An 18,760-nucleotide genomic window follows, 5' to 3' on the forward strand; every position below is an offset into this window, starting at 1 on the left:
TTATGTTCCAATACTCCTTCCATTCTGCCTACTGTAATTTATGTTCTAAGATCATTGTTAGCTCCATATCCTATGATCCCAATTTAAGATTGTACCTGAAAGACTAACTTTACTTAAAATATATGACCAATAGTAACTTCTTGTGATATCATGAGAAAAGTAAAGCTTGATCAAATTTTCTTAAGGAGAGTAAAAATATTAAAAAATAAATTATAACCAGTCACATAGCTACTGAAGGAACAAAAAGAATTTTTTATTGGGCATTCTGAGCTTTCTGGGTTTGTTTTAGGTAAAATCTACAAAATCTGCAAGTTAAATTTGGGTTTCAAATATTTATTTAAAAAAAAAAACAATTAAATTTTTGAAGATTTGTCCAATGGCTGGCTATGTTCTGTTTAATCTAATTAGGTTTAAACAAGAAAACTTCTCTTGAAGGTAGTAAGATCTGTACAGAAAGACTCTGGAGATAAAAACTAGACTTTAAAGAAATGCTTTCAATACTTTCAAGATGTTCTATCTAATCACTGTTCTTCAACATACCTTGAGATGTCACAACTGATAAGCCAAGTTCACACCTCTTCTAGGAATCACTGGTTGGCCAAAACTATAATTATTTTCTGATGTCAATATTTATCTACCAGCTTCATACCATAGTCAATATTTATCTGGCTTCACAGTATTTCAGGAGCTCAGTTCCTGTCACCTTTTCTTGGCAGTAGCTGTGTTGAAATGTCTGGCTGTTGTTTATCATCCATAACAACAAAAATCACCATACCTCAGATATATATATATATATAAAATATCTGAATAATAATATTGAAATTAGTAGTTGGTTATATATTTTATATATATGTGTATATATATATACATATATATATACACACTGTATGGTAGTACATATACTACTAATTTCAAAAATCATTATAGTTTATAACAGTTTCCTCAAAATAATCCTATAGATAATGAAATATCAATAGCCCTATTTTACATATTAAGAAGTCAAAGTCCAGAGATGGGAGATATCTTACTAATGGTTACCTCTGATTCCAATAGTTTCTTTGATACACTATGCCTTTTTGGAGGATGAATTTCAATCCATCTATCTATTCTATCTGTTTTTCCATCTATCTATCATCTATTTCTTTATCTATCTATCTGTCTGTCTGTCTATCTGTCTGTATATCTAACATCTCTGGAGACAACTACAGATACATAGAATGCAAGTTGTTCATTCACATCATTAATAAATCTTAGAAACACCTAAGGACCCACATGTGCAAAAATGTTTGTAACAACTCTTTTTGTGGTAGCAAAGAATTGGAAAATAAGTAGATGCCCATCAATTGGGGAATGGTTGAATAAGTTATGATATATGAAGATAATGGAATATTATTATTCTGTGACTCTTTCTAACAATGAGATGAGTGATGCCAGTTCCAATGATCTTGTGATGAAGAGAGCCACCTATACCCAGAGAGAGGACTGTAGGAACTGAATGTGGATCGCTACATAATATTCTCACTCTTTTTGTTGTTGTTCACTTGCATTTTGATTTCTTATTCATTTACTTTCTTTTTTATCTGATTTTTCTTGTGCAACAAGAGAATTGTATAGATATGTTTATACATATTGGATTTAACATATATTTTAACATGTTTAACATATATTGGATTACTTACCATCTAGAGGAGGGGATGGGGGGAAGGAGGGGAAATCTGAAACACAAGGCTATGCGAGGATCAATGTTGTCAAATTATCCGTGCATAAGTTTTTGAAAATAAAAAATATTTAAAATTACAAAAAGAACATTATTGTTTTATAAAAATGATGAACGATCTGATTTTAGAAAGGCATGGAAAGATTTACATGAACTGATCCTGAGCAAAACAAACAAATCAGGAATTTATTGAACACAATCATAGCAAGAATGTGTGATGATCAGGTATGCAAGACTTGGTTCTTTTCAGTGGCTCAGTGATCCAAGACAATCCCAATACACTTTGGATAGAAAATGCTATCTGTATCCAGAAAGAGGACTATGGAAATTGAATATAAATCAATAAACATTATATTTAAAAAGGAGAAGAAACACCTAACAAGTTAGAATACTTCTATCCAGATCTCCTAAAATCCAGTCTATTCCAAGTCCTTATCCTCATTTTTAACTTGAGTCTTATGATTTTCCTTAGCTCCTAAGAAGCCATTATAGGTAGCTTTTGTATTATAGAAAGAACACTCAATAGACCAAGCTTCTAGTTTTGGCTATGCTTGCTTACTATCTTGATGACCTTCCTAGTTAATTTCACTCCCCTATAAATAGAAGAATTGGGACCAATGATCTCCAATGCCTTATCTCCAATTGTGTATCCTACAGTTCTCATAGTTCCAGTACTTTAGGTTCTAAAGTTACTTTTACATATGATATTCTATGTTTTAACATGTTTTCTCTATTCCTAACATTTTATATTCTAAGGTCATTTCCAACTCTAAGATTTCATATTGTAAATCTCCTTCTAGATCCAAAATTATATATTCTAAGTCCCCTTCCATTTTCAACACTTCCATGTTCCCAACATCCAGGTATGGATCACAACCACCTTCCTCATCCCACCCAATGTCTCAAAAATAATCCTTTGGGCAGGTAACTTCACCATGTTATCTGGGCCTAGTTCCTTTTCCCTAAGATGAGCCTGAGTATCTCTACAGTCCACCTACTATATCTTGTGATCCTATGATATCAGAGATAGTCCACCAATGCATGTACTTTGGTTTATAAAAGTTACTTGAATTCCATGACAATTTGGGTTGAATTTAATCTGGAAAGAAATGTCACATTCTAAGAGATAGAATATCAAGTCCCTGGTTTTCATCTACTCTCTTAGAGAGCAATCCAACACCATCCCTAAGCTGGCAAGGGAAGGAAGAAACAGACATCTTATCTGTCCATCCCCCTACTTCTTCTGTGTGTTTCTATAAAATCCCAAATCATCCAATTTGATAAGAAATTTTCTGTTGACAGTCTAGACCAGGTGCCTAATGCATTTTTTATTTCCTTGCCTCCCCTCTCAACCTGTTCTTACTTTGATTGTACTTCATACTGTTCTTTAAAATTTGTGTTGTATTTTCCTTATCATTATTACTCCTCTTGCCTAGCATGTTTTCCTTACAGAAAAAAATATTACAGCTCCTTATTTATGCCCTATCTAACTTCTTAATACATAGGTCTACAATAACTCGTTATGGAACTGAACAATGGAAAACGATCAAATTCACCTAGAAAATTAATTTGTACCTCTATTTCTAGTGATACAAAAGAGTTACCACTTTTCTCCTTTGGACCCTAGAATTATTTTAAGCCAAATGTGACATCAGTTCATTAATCTACAGGGGCCACTGGGAAGAAGGTCAACCTGCTGTTTCTAGCTTCCTTAGATGAAGAAAATAAATAGTCTATGAGTTAAATGTGTTTTGTTATCCAATGCCATTGGGAACATGAAAACCCCCTGATTCCTAGATGTAGGGGCTAAGAAGACTGGATTTTTTGTTGCTATTTTTTTTTATGTCCTGAAAGAAATATGAGGAACCAAGGTAGTATTTGGAGAGAGACAAGAAAAGTAGAAGGCAGAGAGATAGGGGAGGGAGGGATGGAGGGAGAGACAGAGACAGACAGAGACAAAAAGAGAACAAGAGAAGCAGAGGAAAGAAGGAAGGAAGGAAGGAAGGAAGGAAGAAAAGGAAAGGAGGGAGGCAGGAGAAGGAAAGGGAAGGAGGGAGGCAGGAGAAGGAAAGGGAAGAGGAAAAGAGGTAAAAGAAGAGGTAAGGAGGGAAGGAAGCAGGAGGGAAAGAAGGAGGAGAGGAGAGAAGGAGGGAAAGAGGGAAGGAAGGTGAAAGGGAAGGAGGAAAAAAGAAAGGTGGGAAAGGAAGAAAGGAAAAGAAAGGAAAGATAAATATAGACAAAGACACAGTGACAGATAAAGGAAGAGGAAAATATAGACTGAGAGAAGGCAGAAAAGAGAGATAGAGCTAGATATACAGAAGGGAGATCAATTTATCTTCCCTATTCAGCTCCATTCATTGGAACTTTAAAAATCCATTTTGTAAGGAAGGTTAATCCTAGGATCATTGGATTTAGAGCAAAAATGGACTTTAAAAAAACAGTCGATCCAACCTTTTCTTTATAAAAGAAACTAAAGCCCAAAGATGTAGAAAAGACTTGCCTCCAAATGTTTTCTCTTCCTGGGTTTATTCTTTAAATGTATAGACATACACACGCACTCACACACACAGATAGTTCCACATTTTTACATGTAATAACAATAGCCAGAATTTATACAGCATTCTACATATTGTAGCTCACTACAAGCTCACAATAGCCCAGTGTAGTAGATGTTATCATTATCTCCATTTTACAGATAAAGAAATTGTGGCTAGTAGAGATCATGACATCCCAAGGTCACATGGCTAACAAGTATCTAAGGCAGCATTTGAACTAGCATTTTCTTGATTTCCCTTCCACTTCTCTATCTATTCTTTCATATCCCTGAAAACTCATGGTACAGGAAATAAGAGTACTGGGTCAGGAGTCAAAGAACCTAGAGTTCAAATCTAGGCTGAAACACTTACTAGTTATGTGATCCTAGGTAAGTCACCTAACCTCTGATTGCTCCAGTTAACTCATTTAAAAAATGGGGATAATAACAGTGTCTCTCTGTCAGAGTTCTTGTGAAAATCAAATGATATAATATTTATAAAGTGCTTAGCACAGTAGCTGTCAAATATTAGGCAATTAATAAATGATTGTTCCTTTTTCTTCCTTTGCTTTTCTAATGTAACTGTGAAATCATGTGCTGTTGTGGCTAAATGATCATAAGGAAATGATCAGATTGAAACTGAGGACTACTGAAAGAGCACTAGAGAGGCAAATGTATTGGAGCAGACCATAAAACAAAAATAAAGAATGGTGTTGGAGAAGTGGAATATTATTGAAAAAAAAAAGTATGACTAGAAAAAAATGATGGACCTGTCCTATGGCAAGAGTAAAAGAAAACCAAGGATAGCTTTTGGTATTTGTGTAAGTGAAGAATGAATGAGGAAAGGTTCCTAGCATATTTAGCATATATAGCAAAATCATGGTAAAAGGTCAATGAGAGTTATGTAGCCTGGGCTGAGTTGGGATAGGTTTGGGATGGGTTGTGATCCATCATCAACTATCACGGAAGGAAACATATCACTGATATAATAAGTGTATCAGATGATTGACATATGAGGTACAATATGTCTATTATCCAAGGCCCATCCTTACTAAAAAGGATCCTTGGTGGTAGGAAGAAGGGTCCTGGCTATTTCAGGATCACAACAAACCCTGGAGACCACTCCCAAGATTCTGAAGCATCAGGATCTATGTAGAGGCACAGCAGTGATCAAGAGGCAATTCACTTAATTACTGAGCAATGGTTGCCAGAGTCTGAAACTAGAAGACCTACCTCTCAGGTTCTATAGCACAGTTCTTTTTAAAGAACTTGAGCACTAATAAGTAGCAACAACTCCCTAGTTTTTCCATGGAGACTCTTTAAACCTTCAATCTGAATGCACTCCTCATCATGAATTATGTGTTTCATTTATTTGCAACAACTGTGCTTTATATGAATTGTATTTTTTACAAAGAATGAGGCTTCCAGTGCCTCTGTTTAAAACATTTTGATGACATCTGTCAGCACCAATGATCAGTTATTAGTAAAAGCCGAGTGGAAGGCTGGATCCATCAGGATTAGAGATGCTGGTAAAATGATACCTGTTTTTTTTTGCAACCCAAATAAATGAAAGACATGAAAGACGAAATGAGAAGGATGGATGGATTCATAAGATTTTAGAGTCAGAAAGAAACAGTAGGAACTCTCTAGTCCATTGTGCTCCAAGGGCAGAATAGAGAACTAGATTTTCTTATCCAAGACTGGCCTTATTAAACCACTACCGCTCATGATAACCTAGATATCATATTGGCTAGTTTGGAGCTCCTAGTCCAAGCCTCTCATCTTAATGATGAGAAAACTGAAGGCCACAGGGAGCAAAGAAATTGCTTAATGCTATACAGATAGTGCACATCAGAAATAGGATTGAAGCCAGGGCTTCTGACTCAAAAGCTACTATTCTTCCAAATGTTCCTTATTTTTTTTTTTTTGATTCAGCATTCATTTAAACAATTCCATTCTTAAATTCACTTTCTCAGAAATTATTTCTGGATGTCTGTTACTAACATTACAAAACTCCCCCCCCCAACATGATATTTATTATGTTTTACTAGTAAAAAGTACATTTCCCTGCTAATTCCCTAAACTAGTCCACCCCTTTAGTCAGAATTCTACTCTATATAAGGAAAACTCACTATTCTGCTTGCAACAATAGGCTGGTCCTTCTGGAATGCCATTTCTCCTTGGAAGATAAGAAGGGTGCTCATGTTCCCCATTAAACAGAATTAAACCCTATTTATTGCATCTTTTCCTTTCTCTCCACCATTTTTATTATTGTTATAAAAGCTACAAGAGATGCAGGCATGCATTTAAAGACAGAGACATAGAGAGGCAGATGGAGAGATATGGATGGAAACAGAAAAAGACAGAAAAAAATAAAAGAGAAACTAAGTGATATTGAGGCTAATAGACAGAGAGAAGAATCTGTCCACTTAATTTCCCTCTAGGAAGACTGGACAGAGAATTCCTCATTAGCCAAGCAGGGCTCACATCCCTTTCTGAGAGTCTGACAGTCCAGGGCTGCTGCTTCTCATTAAAACCCAAGGTAATGACTGCAGAGAAAATTTAATTGCTTGCTCTTACAGGCTGGCTGGCTGTGGTTTGTTTCATTTGCAGAATCACAGGGATGGACATTACAAATAGGAGGTGATGTGGAGATATAGGATGATATGACCTGTCAAGTGAGTATCTGACCACTGGCTCTTTGTATCTGTGTCATGAAGAAACAGGGTCCCCAGAGATGTAGTTATTTTTACTCTTTATGTGAAGAAGAGGGGAGGAGAAGGAAAGAAAGAAAGAAAGAAAGAAAGAAAGAAAGAAAGAAAGAAAGAAAGAAAGAAAGAAAGAAAGAAAGAAAGAAAGAAAGAAAGAAAGGCAGGATGGGAAGATGGAAGAGAGGATGAAGGGGAAGAAAGAAGGAAAGAGAAAAGGAAGGAAGGGAGAGATATTAAGAGACAGTAAAAGGGAGAGATAGAGCAGAAAAAGAAATGGAGAAATGGGGAGGGAAAGGAGCAAAACAAAACAAAAGCTTTTTTCCCCTTGCCATTATCAGACAACAAGCTGATGGACTACTGGTATTATGCTTTAGATTCCAAGCTCTCCTATTGGCTCTTTGATGGTCCTGCTATGGTCCACAGCTCTCCTAAGTCCTGGCTCTGGTTTTTCATTTAGAAAATGTTCCAAGGTGCATTCATGCATCCTAACTCCAAACTTCTCCATTGCTTTTTTTTTGTTGTTGTTGAAAAGGGGTCCTGACAGCAGCTGATTTTTCCATTCTTTCAGGCAGTTGCAAGTTTGACATTGAGCTATGAAGTCGCACATTCAAGAAACCACCATCCACCTCATGTCAAAGTTTGCTTTAATACAACAAATGTCAAAGAGGACAAAGGAAAAAAAACACAATCTCCTCATATCTGCACTGAAAATGTTCTCTTAGCTCGTAGGAGAAAGATTTTTAGAAGCCAATTTTTCCCACTTTTCTTTTTATCTCCAGCATTTAGCACTGTTCCTAGCACACAGCAAGCACTTAATGCAAGTTTGCTGAGTGACTAACATCTTAGCTGGGCAATCTGAACCCTATGATCATCCAGGGAATGGTACAGCTAAAAACTGTGTAATTAGCTCATGTCCTACAGAACAAAAATTAAGGCCACAAAAAGGTTTTTGTTTTTGTCTTTTTTTACCTTATATAACTCAAATATTCATTTTGCTATAGGTGTCTCCACTATGGGAAGATGATATAGTTGAAATAAAATAAAATTTTCTCTAAAATCATAAGTAAAAAATTGGTAAAAAGCAATTAAAACATTTGTGTCTTGTTATTGGAAGTTGAATTATGAAATACAGGAGAACTCTAGACCAAATCTATGCCTGAATAATTCTCATATGATCTCCTAATGCAACAGAACCAATTACCAGATATATTCTCTAACTCTGCAAAAAAGTATCAGCTTTCATTTCCCTTTCAATCAAACAATCATCATTCATTAAATACCTACTATGTGCCAGGCACTGGGCTAAACACTAGGGATATAAAAAGAGACAAAAGACAGCCAAAAACTTTATAATCTAATGAGGCATGGGAAAACATGCAAACGACTATACAAAGCAAGCAATTTGTAAGATAAAAAGGAGATAATTAACAGAGGATAAGCCCTGAAATGAAGAGGTGTTGAAGAAAGACTAATGGTTAAAAATGAGATTTTAGTTGGGACTTAAAAGAAGCCAAGGAGGTCAGTAAAATGAAAGACAGAGTGCATTGTAGTCCTAAGGAACAGCCAAAGAAAATGATGAGAGATGGATTATTCCTGAGACAGACAGAAGTTCAGTTTCCTTATATTGAAGAGTATATGTTGAAGAGTAAAGTAAAAGAAGATTAAAAAAGGAAGAGGGGATTAGGTTATAAAAGACTGAATGTCCAACAGAGAATTTTGTAGTTGATCCTAGAGGGAAAAGAGTCACTAGGGATTATTAAATAGAAGGAAGACATGATCAGACCTGCACATTAGGAAATCACTATAGGGCCCAAATTGGACAATAGATTGGAGTGGGGAAGGTTTTGGAGCCAATGACCATGATCTCAATTTTAGGAATTTTCTATTGCATCAATACCAAAGCAATTCCTCCCAAAACAAAAATAAAAATTAGAACTTATATTTGGAAGGAATGATGAGCTGGACATTGGAACGTTGGGAACAATGGAGATGTTGGCTATGTTGTTCCCCCACCAGGTGGAATGTAACTATACTCCTCAGAGGCAGAGTTTGAAAGTTCAATAACTGTTGAAAGTCAACAAATTATATTTTGTTTTCAGTATTTATTATAACAGAGCTGAAAAAAACCTACAGAAATGGTCCTCGGCCCTTTAAAAAGTGTATTCACTTTCTACCTCAACAATCCACCCCTCTCCCAAAATTACAATGATCCATCCTCCTCTTGGGTTAATTTAATTGGTGAGAATTTGAAGATAAGAAGTGGGTTGTTGAGTTTGGAGAAGAGAGAACTTTCTGGGAAAGCTGTAACCCTCACCCCATATTTGAAAGTTTGTCATGTGAAAGAAGGGTTAAATTTGTTCTGCTTGGTCCCAGAGGGCAGAATTTTGGAAGAGGGAAAATTGCCAATAAAAGATTTGGGCTTGAGGTAAGAAAAAAAACATTTCAACAATAAGATGATCATTAAAAGTCATAGAACAGTGGTCTTAATTGAATAGGTAGATAGTCTTCACAGGATCATGAATTCAAAACTGGAAGAGACATTACAGGTTTGAGAGATGACAAAACTGAGGCATAGAAAGCTTAAGTGACTTTCCCAAAACTACATAGACATTATGCAAAGTCTCTGGAGCAAGTTTCTAATTGAGCTCCTAACTCAAGTTCATCCCTGGATCTTGGACGCCATCAACTTGCCTGGCCAAGGATGGATGACCACTCTCTGGAAACGAGGAGACTGGGCTGCTTTCCTAGGTGTGCATCAGCCTCAAGGATCTCAGCAGTCCTTTCCCTCTCTGAGATACTGTAGAAATCTAGTTGCAAAACACTGCTGCCCTCAACTGCTGAGCACTGCTAAGCCCAGTTCCTTTTTGTTGGCTTTGTTTGTTTCATCTGAAGCTGCAAGGTCTGCCAACTCCTCCATTGTGGTTGCTGGAGCACTTTGGGTAGGAAAAGGCCCAGGGTAGGTGTAAATTGCTATTGTTGGAGCTATAATGGTAGCAAAAGTTGAGTCCCCACCATGAACAACACTTCAGGGAAACACGATAATGAGATGTTTCTCAGTTTGGCCATGGTTATAGCAAACATTGTGTCATCAAAGGATTTTAATCTCTTTCCCCTAAGTCATTGAAATGAAGGCTAGAGTCTGCAGAACCTTGTAAAAAGCCAGGGTCTACCTGATATCAAAATATGTAGACAGAATGGGGGAAACATAACTGAAATTGTACAAGAAGTATTGAAATTTCTACAAGGTTTTAAAGGTTTGCAAAGTATTTTATGGGTATTTTCTTGTTAAACCTCCCCAGGAAGTCGGTATCACAGGTATTATTATCCTCATTCTGCAAAATAGTCTTGGAGAGGTTACTTGAATTGCCCCTAGTCACACAGCTGAGATGGGAGTCGGATAATGGAATAAGCATATGTTAAACACCTACTCTGTTCTTGGAACTGTAATAAATTCTAAGCATATAAAAATTAAAAAGAAGAGAAAACCAGTTCCCCCTTCAATGGCTTTTTATTCTCATGAGGATGTGCACATTTAAGTGCATTTATATATACATATATATTTGTCAATATGTACATATACATTTATGTGTATATATGTGGGTGTACATATATATACATACACATGTATATGTACCTATTTTCATATATGCAAAAAGACATGGAAAATAAATTCAAATCAATCTGTGGGGAAGGCACTAGGAACAATCCAAGCCTAACACTCAATTCATTAGGCCAAGTGTTCCATGGCTTCTTCCATATCTCATGTAAAGGTCTGGTCATAGTAACAGACAGTAATATTTGAAACCAATTTGGAATGGATGATATTATTCCCTTACTCAAAACACAACACAAAACTAGTACTTTTTGATAAATTCTCCAATCTTGACTTAGCTGGAGGCTTTGTTCTGTAATTCAGCAAGAGTAGAGGCAATTCTAGTTACTCTAGAGGTTTATCTTGTGAATTGGTTTGAATGATTTATCCTCATGTTGCCCCTATTTTCCCATTTTTTAAATCACAATTATAGAGATCTCTTTTATATTTCAAATCACTAGATCATCATCTGAAGGATCACTGACTCACTTGCAAACAATTTTGTTTTTTTGACAATTGATTATTCCTCAGGTGAAGAGGAAAAGGCTTACTGATTGTTAAATGTCCAAGGTGTTCATTTCAGTTGTCTCAATAACAACAAACACTTTCATTGTCACTTATACCTGCCAGTCTAGTATTTTCACAAAAAGAGATAAGATTCATAAAACCTCATTAAAAAGTTTCCCCAATCCAGATGTTTCAATAACATTTTCATTTTTAGATTGATTTATTATATTGTGATTTCACCTAATGAGATTAAGCGAATTAAAATATATTTCTTCAAGGCTTCTGAAGCTAGGATAGACTCAGAAATGATAAAGCAATGACCAGAATGAAACAGCAGAGAAAAAAGTAGAATTTAGGTTCACAGTTTGTGAATGAGGACTTTGCTTCTTATAACCTGTATGACCTTAAACAAGTCACTTGATTTTTAAAAAAAAATTTCCCATTTTCCTTAACTGTAAAATGAGGGGGTTGGATTTAATGGCCCCTGAGATTCCTTCTCCCTCTACATATCTATTCCCATGACAAATACAAATGTCACCCGCCATTGCGCTTGCAGCGATCTTGTCTGCCACCCACATATTTAGCTAATGTTGTGAAATGAAAATCACATTAAAGTCACTCCTTAGTGTTCTAATTTTGATGGCATGCCCCGTTGCTGCTTACAGAGTAAGAGGCATAATTACTGTTATTTTAGTTTCTCGGTGAAAGTCAGAAAACAAAACTCAAGTGCCATTTGCTAACACAGGTGTAACCCCACACTACATAAATCCCACTTTATATAACCCTGAGATATGAAGTCAACTCTTGCAAAATTAATGTAGCACCACAGTAATTATCAAGCTTTTAGATGATCAGAATGTCCTTTCACTGCCATGGCATTCAAAGGATCTTTCCTGATCATAATTATTTATATTATCACAGAATCTTGGATTTGGAAAGGACCTTGGAAGCCATTTTGTGCTATTCGTTCTTGAACAAGAATCCTTTTTACAAGATCCCTAACAAGTGCTTATGTGATCTTTTCTAGAAGATTGAACACAAGGGAAAATCTACAACTTCCTGATATAGTCCTTCCCCTTTCAGAGAGGTCAATTTTTTCCCACCAATTTATCTTGCATCAAGCTGAAATTTGCCACTTTACAACTTCCACCCACTCTTTAGAATAGTAAAGAGAACAGATCCATGGCACAGCCCTTCAAATACTTGAAAATAGATACCATGCCATTTGCTTGGAACCAAATGAACACCAAAATGAACATGCTTGGAAGAGAGAGAGAGAGAGAGAAGTAGGGGAGGGAAGGAGAGAGGGAGGGAGAAATAAAGACTCTCAGGAGGACCTCTCATGATAATTTTTCAATCATCCCAGGGTCCTTAGACAACAGGTTAGGAGACAGTGAATGCAGCAATACATTTTTCTTCATAAATTTATGTAGCAATTTAGTCCTTTACAACAGTATCCTTCAGAGCATGTTGAACTAACAAGACATTTTCACTTTTTGTTCATTTTTAGCATCTTAAGATTCAGAAAGTTAATAAAAATCATCTACTTTTCTGAAAACCAAATTGATTATGTGATAAGAGTGAACAAAATATCCATATCTATTGATTCACAAATGACATTTTTAATCATATGCCCCAAGGAGACCAATATCAAAGAGAATGTCCTCATAGGGCACCAAGTTGTTTAGAGTACTAAACAACTAGAAATAAAGATACTCATTGATTGAAGAATGGATAAGAAACTATGAATATGATGAATACAGAGAATGATTTAAAAAAAACTAATACAAACACAAAACTTACATAAAATAGTACATATAAGGAAAAGTGAAAGTGGCAAAAGCAGAAAAACAAGCTACACAATGATTAGAACAATGTAAAAGAAGACTAATAATAAAATAATTGGATTGAAATGCTATGAATTTGGAATGAACAAGCATGATGCCGGGATTTCTGAAACATCAGATGTTCTGTCCCTATGTTTTGAAAAGAACTAGAGTGAAGTGGATGAGGGAATTTTCAAAAACTTCTTTGAACCAATAGGGAAAAAAGTAGAGGAGAAGATCAGCAAAACTAACCAATATATCTACTAGGTGGAAGTTGTGCTCCATTTTCATAATGTTTGTACAGAAATCAGGTAAGGGGTTTTCTTACATTTCTTCTTTGGGACCACACTATATTGGCTAGTTTCACTGAACTTCCTTCCCAACCCCCACTTCTCAATTTCTTTATTATAAGGGATAATGGCTCTCTGTAAAGGGATAAAGAAGAGGGATACAGTGAAAAACGCAAATGATTTAAGCAAAAGATCTCAATATTTTAAAGGAAGCTATTTTAGCTCCATCATTCCAAAAAAATTTAAAAGGTCTCCAGAGAAAAAGCAAATTGATTTTCCCAAGATTATCACATAAGTAGAAAATAGTTCTGCAATTGAAATCCAAGCCCTCTAGATCCAATGCTCTGTTCACTACAAAAATATACATTACACCAAACTCATCAGAAAAATGTCTCATATATAAAATGATTACTCGGCTCTTAACAGTTGATTTTTAAAATATATTATTGCAACAGTAAGTACATTTTAATGAGCAACACAGTTGAAATTGTGCCATATATAGAACATTTCAAAATGTTTTCAACTTATTTTTTACTCTCCATAGAATATTTCTATTTTCATCAAATTATTAATTTTCCTATTTTCTCTCCTAAAAGCATGCACTTCTGAAGGAAAAGAAACATCAAAGTCAAATTAATTTCACTTAATAGAATCCTGATGACCTTTTTTTCTAGTTGAATTTTCTATAGATGAATAAAAGTTATAGTAAATGCTTTTACTAATAGCTTGTCTTGATTATGGAATGAATGATCAAGTGAAATATTGGTCTTATAGTATTATTAATTACCCTTGACAATTTTTACATAGTTAAAAAATTCTCTTAATATTTTTTATGGAAGGATTCTAAACTGTTTGCTATTCAGAAACAAAGATTTGATCTCTCAAAGAGAGAAAAAAAACTATAAAATAATAACCACTGAGTCAACACCAATAGATACTATTTATCTTGCATATTCATGAGAATCAAGGCTCGTTAATGACAAATGGCACTGTGTCAATTTCAGAGAATAAAAGCTGACTTTCATGTCACTCGATTCATCAATTCTGATGAAGTATTTGTGTAATATCAAAAGTTGTTTTTCAGACAATATTATTGGGTCATCTCAGTTAAAAATCCATGATACATTGCAAGTGATCAGAAATGGACCATTGGAAAAAATAATCAAGAGATCCTCAGCCAATTTATATAATGAACAAAACTAATTCACAACAATATGTGCTAAGTGACTTTTATAGATAGCAATTTTCCTTCTTAGCAATAATACTCCATCATGATCCATTAGCATTGTGAATATTGGCAGGTCTTTTCACCTATATGACTAGTATCCTTTATGACCTTAATACCTGCTCCAGTTAATCCAAAGAAATCGGGGTCCCTATGTGATTTCATTTGGAGTTTTGCAGTGGGCTATTCAAAATGCCATGGGTCAAAGTAAAGGGGGAGGAAAGAGAGAGAGCATAGATTAGATGAGGATATTAGTTTAAAAACAAAACAAGCCACATTGCTGTATTTGATGCAGCTGTTTTTGAGGAGGTGACACAAGTTTCTATCGACATACACATAAATCTCCCACTTTAGTGCTCAGATTTTAAAATAGGTTCAATCCATAGAAAAGAATGTGACTAATATACAGTTTGATGACCAGCTGAGGAATAGATTGTGCTCATAGTCATTGTGAAAATTTAAAAATGTATCCCATTTAGTGATGTTTTAATGAGATGATGAGGTTTTTTTCCTAATGACTTTCCTTTCCCATTAGATTAAAAGGACATTACATGAAAAATCTTAACAAAGAAGAAGAATACAGAAAGGTGTGATAGCTTTTCTTATATGTCTTCTTGAGAGATAAAGACAAGAAGATGAAACCCTACTCTTTAAATATATATATATATATTTGCAAATATTCCATGCTTTTCAATATTCTGTTAGAAGGTATTTTAAAGACTTAGGGGAAAGAACTACAGTTTCTTGGGTGAACTTTCTCTGAAGAATCTATGCAAAGACATGGACAAAAGTTGTATGAGATAAAATTATGGAAAGACATGGACAAAAATTGTATGAAATAGAAATGAATTAATGGGATGTCTTCAGAGGTGACCTGCATCTATGACATCCCAGAAGAACACGCCATTCCCAAATTCTCATTGGCCAAAAGAGGAACTTGATAGGAAATTTGGATAAAAGTTAAAAAAAAATAAAGTAAAATGAAATTCTGTGTTGTTAAAAGGATTTAGAAACTCAATGATTCTCATCATATTGCCATGATGAAATGGAAATGCATCAACTGGAGAGTTAAGATCCAACATGTGCTCCAATCAACAAAGGACACAGAGATTAACCAACAGCATAGAAAATGGTCTTACTTTTGACGGTGGCTGTGCGGGTACAGTTGTAAAGAATTGCGAGTTCTCCAAAGACTTTGCCTGGTCCCATAGTGCACAGCTTCACCCCCTCTTTGGTAACTTCAACTTTTCCATCTGTGGAAAGAAGAAAAAAGAAAAAGAAATGATTGAAAACCACCTGCACTCATTGCTTCTCTCTTATGTATATCATCAAATGAGATAAATATTTGAAGTACTTTGTAAGTAGGTATAACACTACATAGAGTGTGGCCCTGTAGTCAAGTGAATGTGAGTTCAAATGCAGCTTCACATTTTTACTAGCTATGTGATTAAGTCAGTTAATCCTCTTTACCTCAGTTTCCACATCTATAAAATGAACTGGAGAAGAAAATGGCAAATTACTCCAGCATCTTTGTCAAGAAAACCCAAATGGGGTCATGGATAGTGAGACCCAACTAAAAAATGATTGAACAAAAATAGACTTTAAAACTCTATAAAATAATTCCTTTTAACAAAGATAGTGAGTGCACATTAATTCTTAAATTTTTTAAGTTTATAAAAGTAAAATGCAAATGTGAAAAAATATTTTTTGAGAAAACTTTCTAAGAGGCAGCCACTGCCTCCTTCCTTTAAGATCTCTTTGGGATATAAGACCCAATAGAAATACTAACAGATTGATTTTGTTGAATTAACAGTTTTTTGTCTTAACTGAGGGTGCAGTAGGGGGAGAGAAGGATAAACTCAGTGTAATTCAGTAATGACCATCATGAAAAAGAAAAGGAATCAAGATTTATTTTAAAATTTAAAATGAACTACTCTGATCCAGCAGTGTTTTTACTGAGTCTGTATCCCAAAGAGATCATAAAATAGAGAAAGGGACCCATACATGCAAAAATGTTTGTGGCAGCCCTTTTTATAGTGGCTAGAAACTGGAAACAGTGGATGTCCATCAGTTGGGGAATGGCTGAATAAGTTATGGTATATGAATGTTATGGAATATTGTTGTTTTATCAGAGATCATTAGCAGGATGATTTCAGAGAGGCCTGGAGAGACTTACATGAACTGATGTGAAGTGAAATGAGCAGAACCAGATCATTGTACATGGCAACAACAAGATTATACAAAGAACAGTTTTTTGGATGTGGCTCTTTTTTAATAATGACATTGCTGAAGTCAGTTCCAATGATCTTGTGATGAAGATGGCTTTTTATAGATGGATCTATACTCAGAGAGAGGATTGTGGAAATTGAATGTGGTTCACAACATAGCATTTTCACTCTTTTTGTTATTGTTTACTTGCAATTTGTTTTCTTTATCATTTTTTTCCTTTTTGATCTGATTTTTCTTGTGAAGCACAATAATTGTAGAAAAATGTATAGAAGAAATGCACATGTTTAACACATACTGAATTACTTGCCATCAAGGAAGGGGAGAGTGTGGAAGGAAGGGAGGGATTTGGAATACAGGGTTTTACAAGGATCAATGTTGAAAAATTATCCATGCATGTTTTGAAAATAAAAAGCTTTAATAAAAATAAATAAAATGCACTTTTCTTCCCCAAAATGTATCAAGGATACCTCCAATGGAAAATAAGAGTGAAAATAGTAGACCACTAAAATCCTTTCTAGTTACAAATTCTATAGTTATTGAACTACTCATATGCATCCCAGAAAAAAAAAACTATGGATTTAAGCTTTGAATAAAGAGGTCTGAAAAATGAAACTGAGTCAGCTGGCACTGTATCTAGAAAACTTGTTCCCATTGGAGCAATAAAAGAAGTTTCACTGAATCCCAAATCTGACTTGCCCCTTAGCTCATCTCTTTTCTGAATGCTTATTCCTTTGCTCTTTTTTTTTTCATGCAATAGAATACCAAGTGCCTCTAAGGGACAGCATAAAAGATGAGAGACCAGTGGAAATCCAGGGCATGGGAAACATGGTTAGTTTCAAATAATATGAGAATGAAGTGCTCAAAGAGAGTGCATGGGGCAGAGGAGAAAGGAGAGAAGCCCCCTCTGTCTTGAAGAAAGGAAAATAAGTTACATGAGGAAAAATGAAAAATTGTAATTTAAAAATGAATATAATCTCAACTGTTACATTCAAAATAGTCATCATCTACAACCTAAGGAGGCAAGAGACAGCAATGCACCTTAAACTAATGTTTTTCCTCTATCTTTTAATAGACAACTGCAAAGCACATAGATAGTCAAATCAACAAACATTTAAAAAGTGATGACTATATTTTGGGCACTGGAATTTCTTTTGAATGAAATCCCAGATTTTAGCGCAGAGAAGGTACTGAGAGATTGGGAAGGTGCCTTCTGGATCTAAGTATGTGATCTCATGAGATAATTTATTTACAGTGAGGAAGGGTGTATACTTCTCCTTTTCTTAGTAGTGTCCTGGTTAGAAAATTAAGATTCAAGTCAAGGACTTGAATTTTGATCCTGAATCAGACTAGTGACTCTGGGTAAATATTTCCTAGTTTATTCCATGTCATTCCTTCTCTATTTGAACGATCAATCTGCCTTAAAACATGCCTCTTTTAAATTGGCTTCTGCCACTTAAGTTTCCTAGGTGAACTTGCCCCTTTATCTTCTAAGAATTTAGTCCTGCAGGCAGTTGCCATTGCTCCCCACTGCCATTATATTTAACAGTTCCTCTTTGCATACCATCTCTTAACTCCCATTAATATGAAAGCTTATTCATATGCAATCTCATAAGAAGCAAGCTCTTTGAGGATTCTGACTATCCTTCCTAGTATTTCTACCTCACACTTACCTGAGTGTCCAGCTTATATAGTAAGTTTTAATTTACTTTAATAAATGCTCTGTGTATCTTCTATAAAATATAATCAATGAGTCAGTCAGCAAACATTTAAGACCCTACTATGTGCCAGACAGCATACTAAAGGTTGGAGATACAAATAAAAAAAATTAATGAATTCTTAATCTCAAGACATCTGACCCTCATTTTCCTTATGTATAAAATAGTGCTAATAATATGGCACTTGCTCCACAAAGTTATATTACTCAGATGATAAAATATTGGTAAAGTACTTTGTAAAATAATGTGTTTCAAAAATTCTTATTAAGAGGTGGCTCTATTTTAATTGGAAAATATTGGAATCTGAATTATTCTTCTAGATCTCCAGATCTCTTCAAGCAAGTGAACGGAACAAAATTTCTTATAAACATCAGATAACCACTGAACAGTTTGTGATTAGCCTGAATATGTAAGA

At 35.0% G+C, this 18,760-nt stretch overlaps 1 protein-coding gene across 1 annotated transcript in view; it reads right to left on the bottom strand.

Annotated features, from left to right (window-relative positions):
* Positions 1 to 18,760, bottom strand: part of PRKG1 (protein kinase cGMP-dependent 1) — a 1,210,064-nt gene that overhangs the window by 796,744 nt on the left and 394,560 nt on the right. Inside the window, exon 3 of the mRNA XM_051982636.1 lies at positions 15,541 to 15,654. Within this exon, the coding sequence (XP_051838596.1) occupies positions 15,541 to 15,654 (114 nt within the window). The remainder of the gene's footprint in view (positions 1 to 15,540; positions 15,655 to 18,760) is intronic.

The sequence above is a fragment of the Antechinus flavipes genome, chromosome 2, assembly GCF_016432865.1.
Source record: "Antechinus flavipes isolate AdamAnt ecotype Samford, QLD, Australia chromosome 2, AdamAnt_v2, whole genome shotgun sequence".
Taxonomy (NCBI): Eukaryota; Metazoa; Chordata; class Mammalia; order Dasyuromorphia; family Dasyuridae; genus Antechinus; species Antechinus flavipes.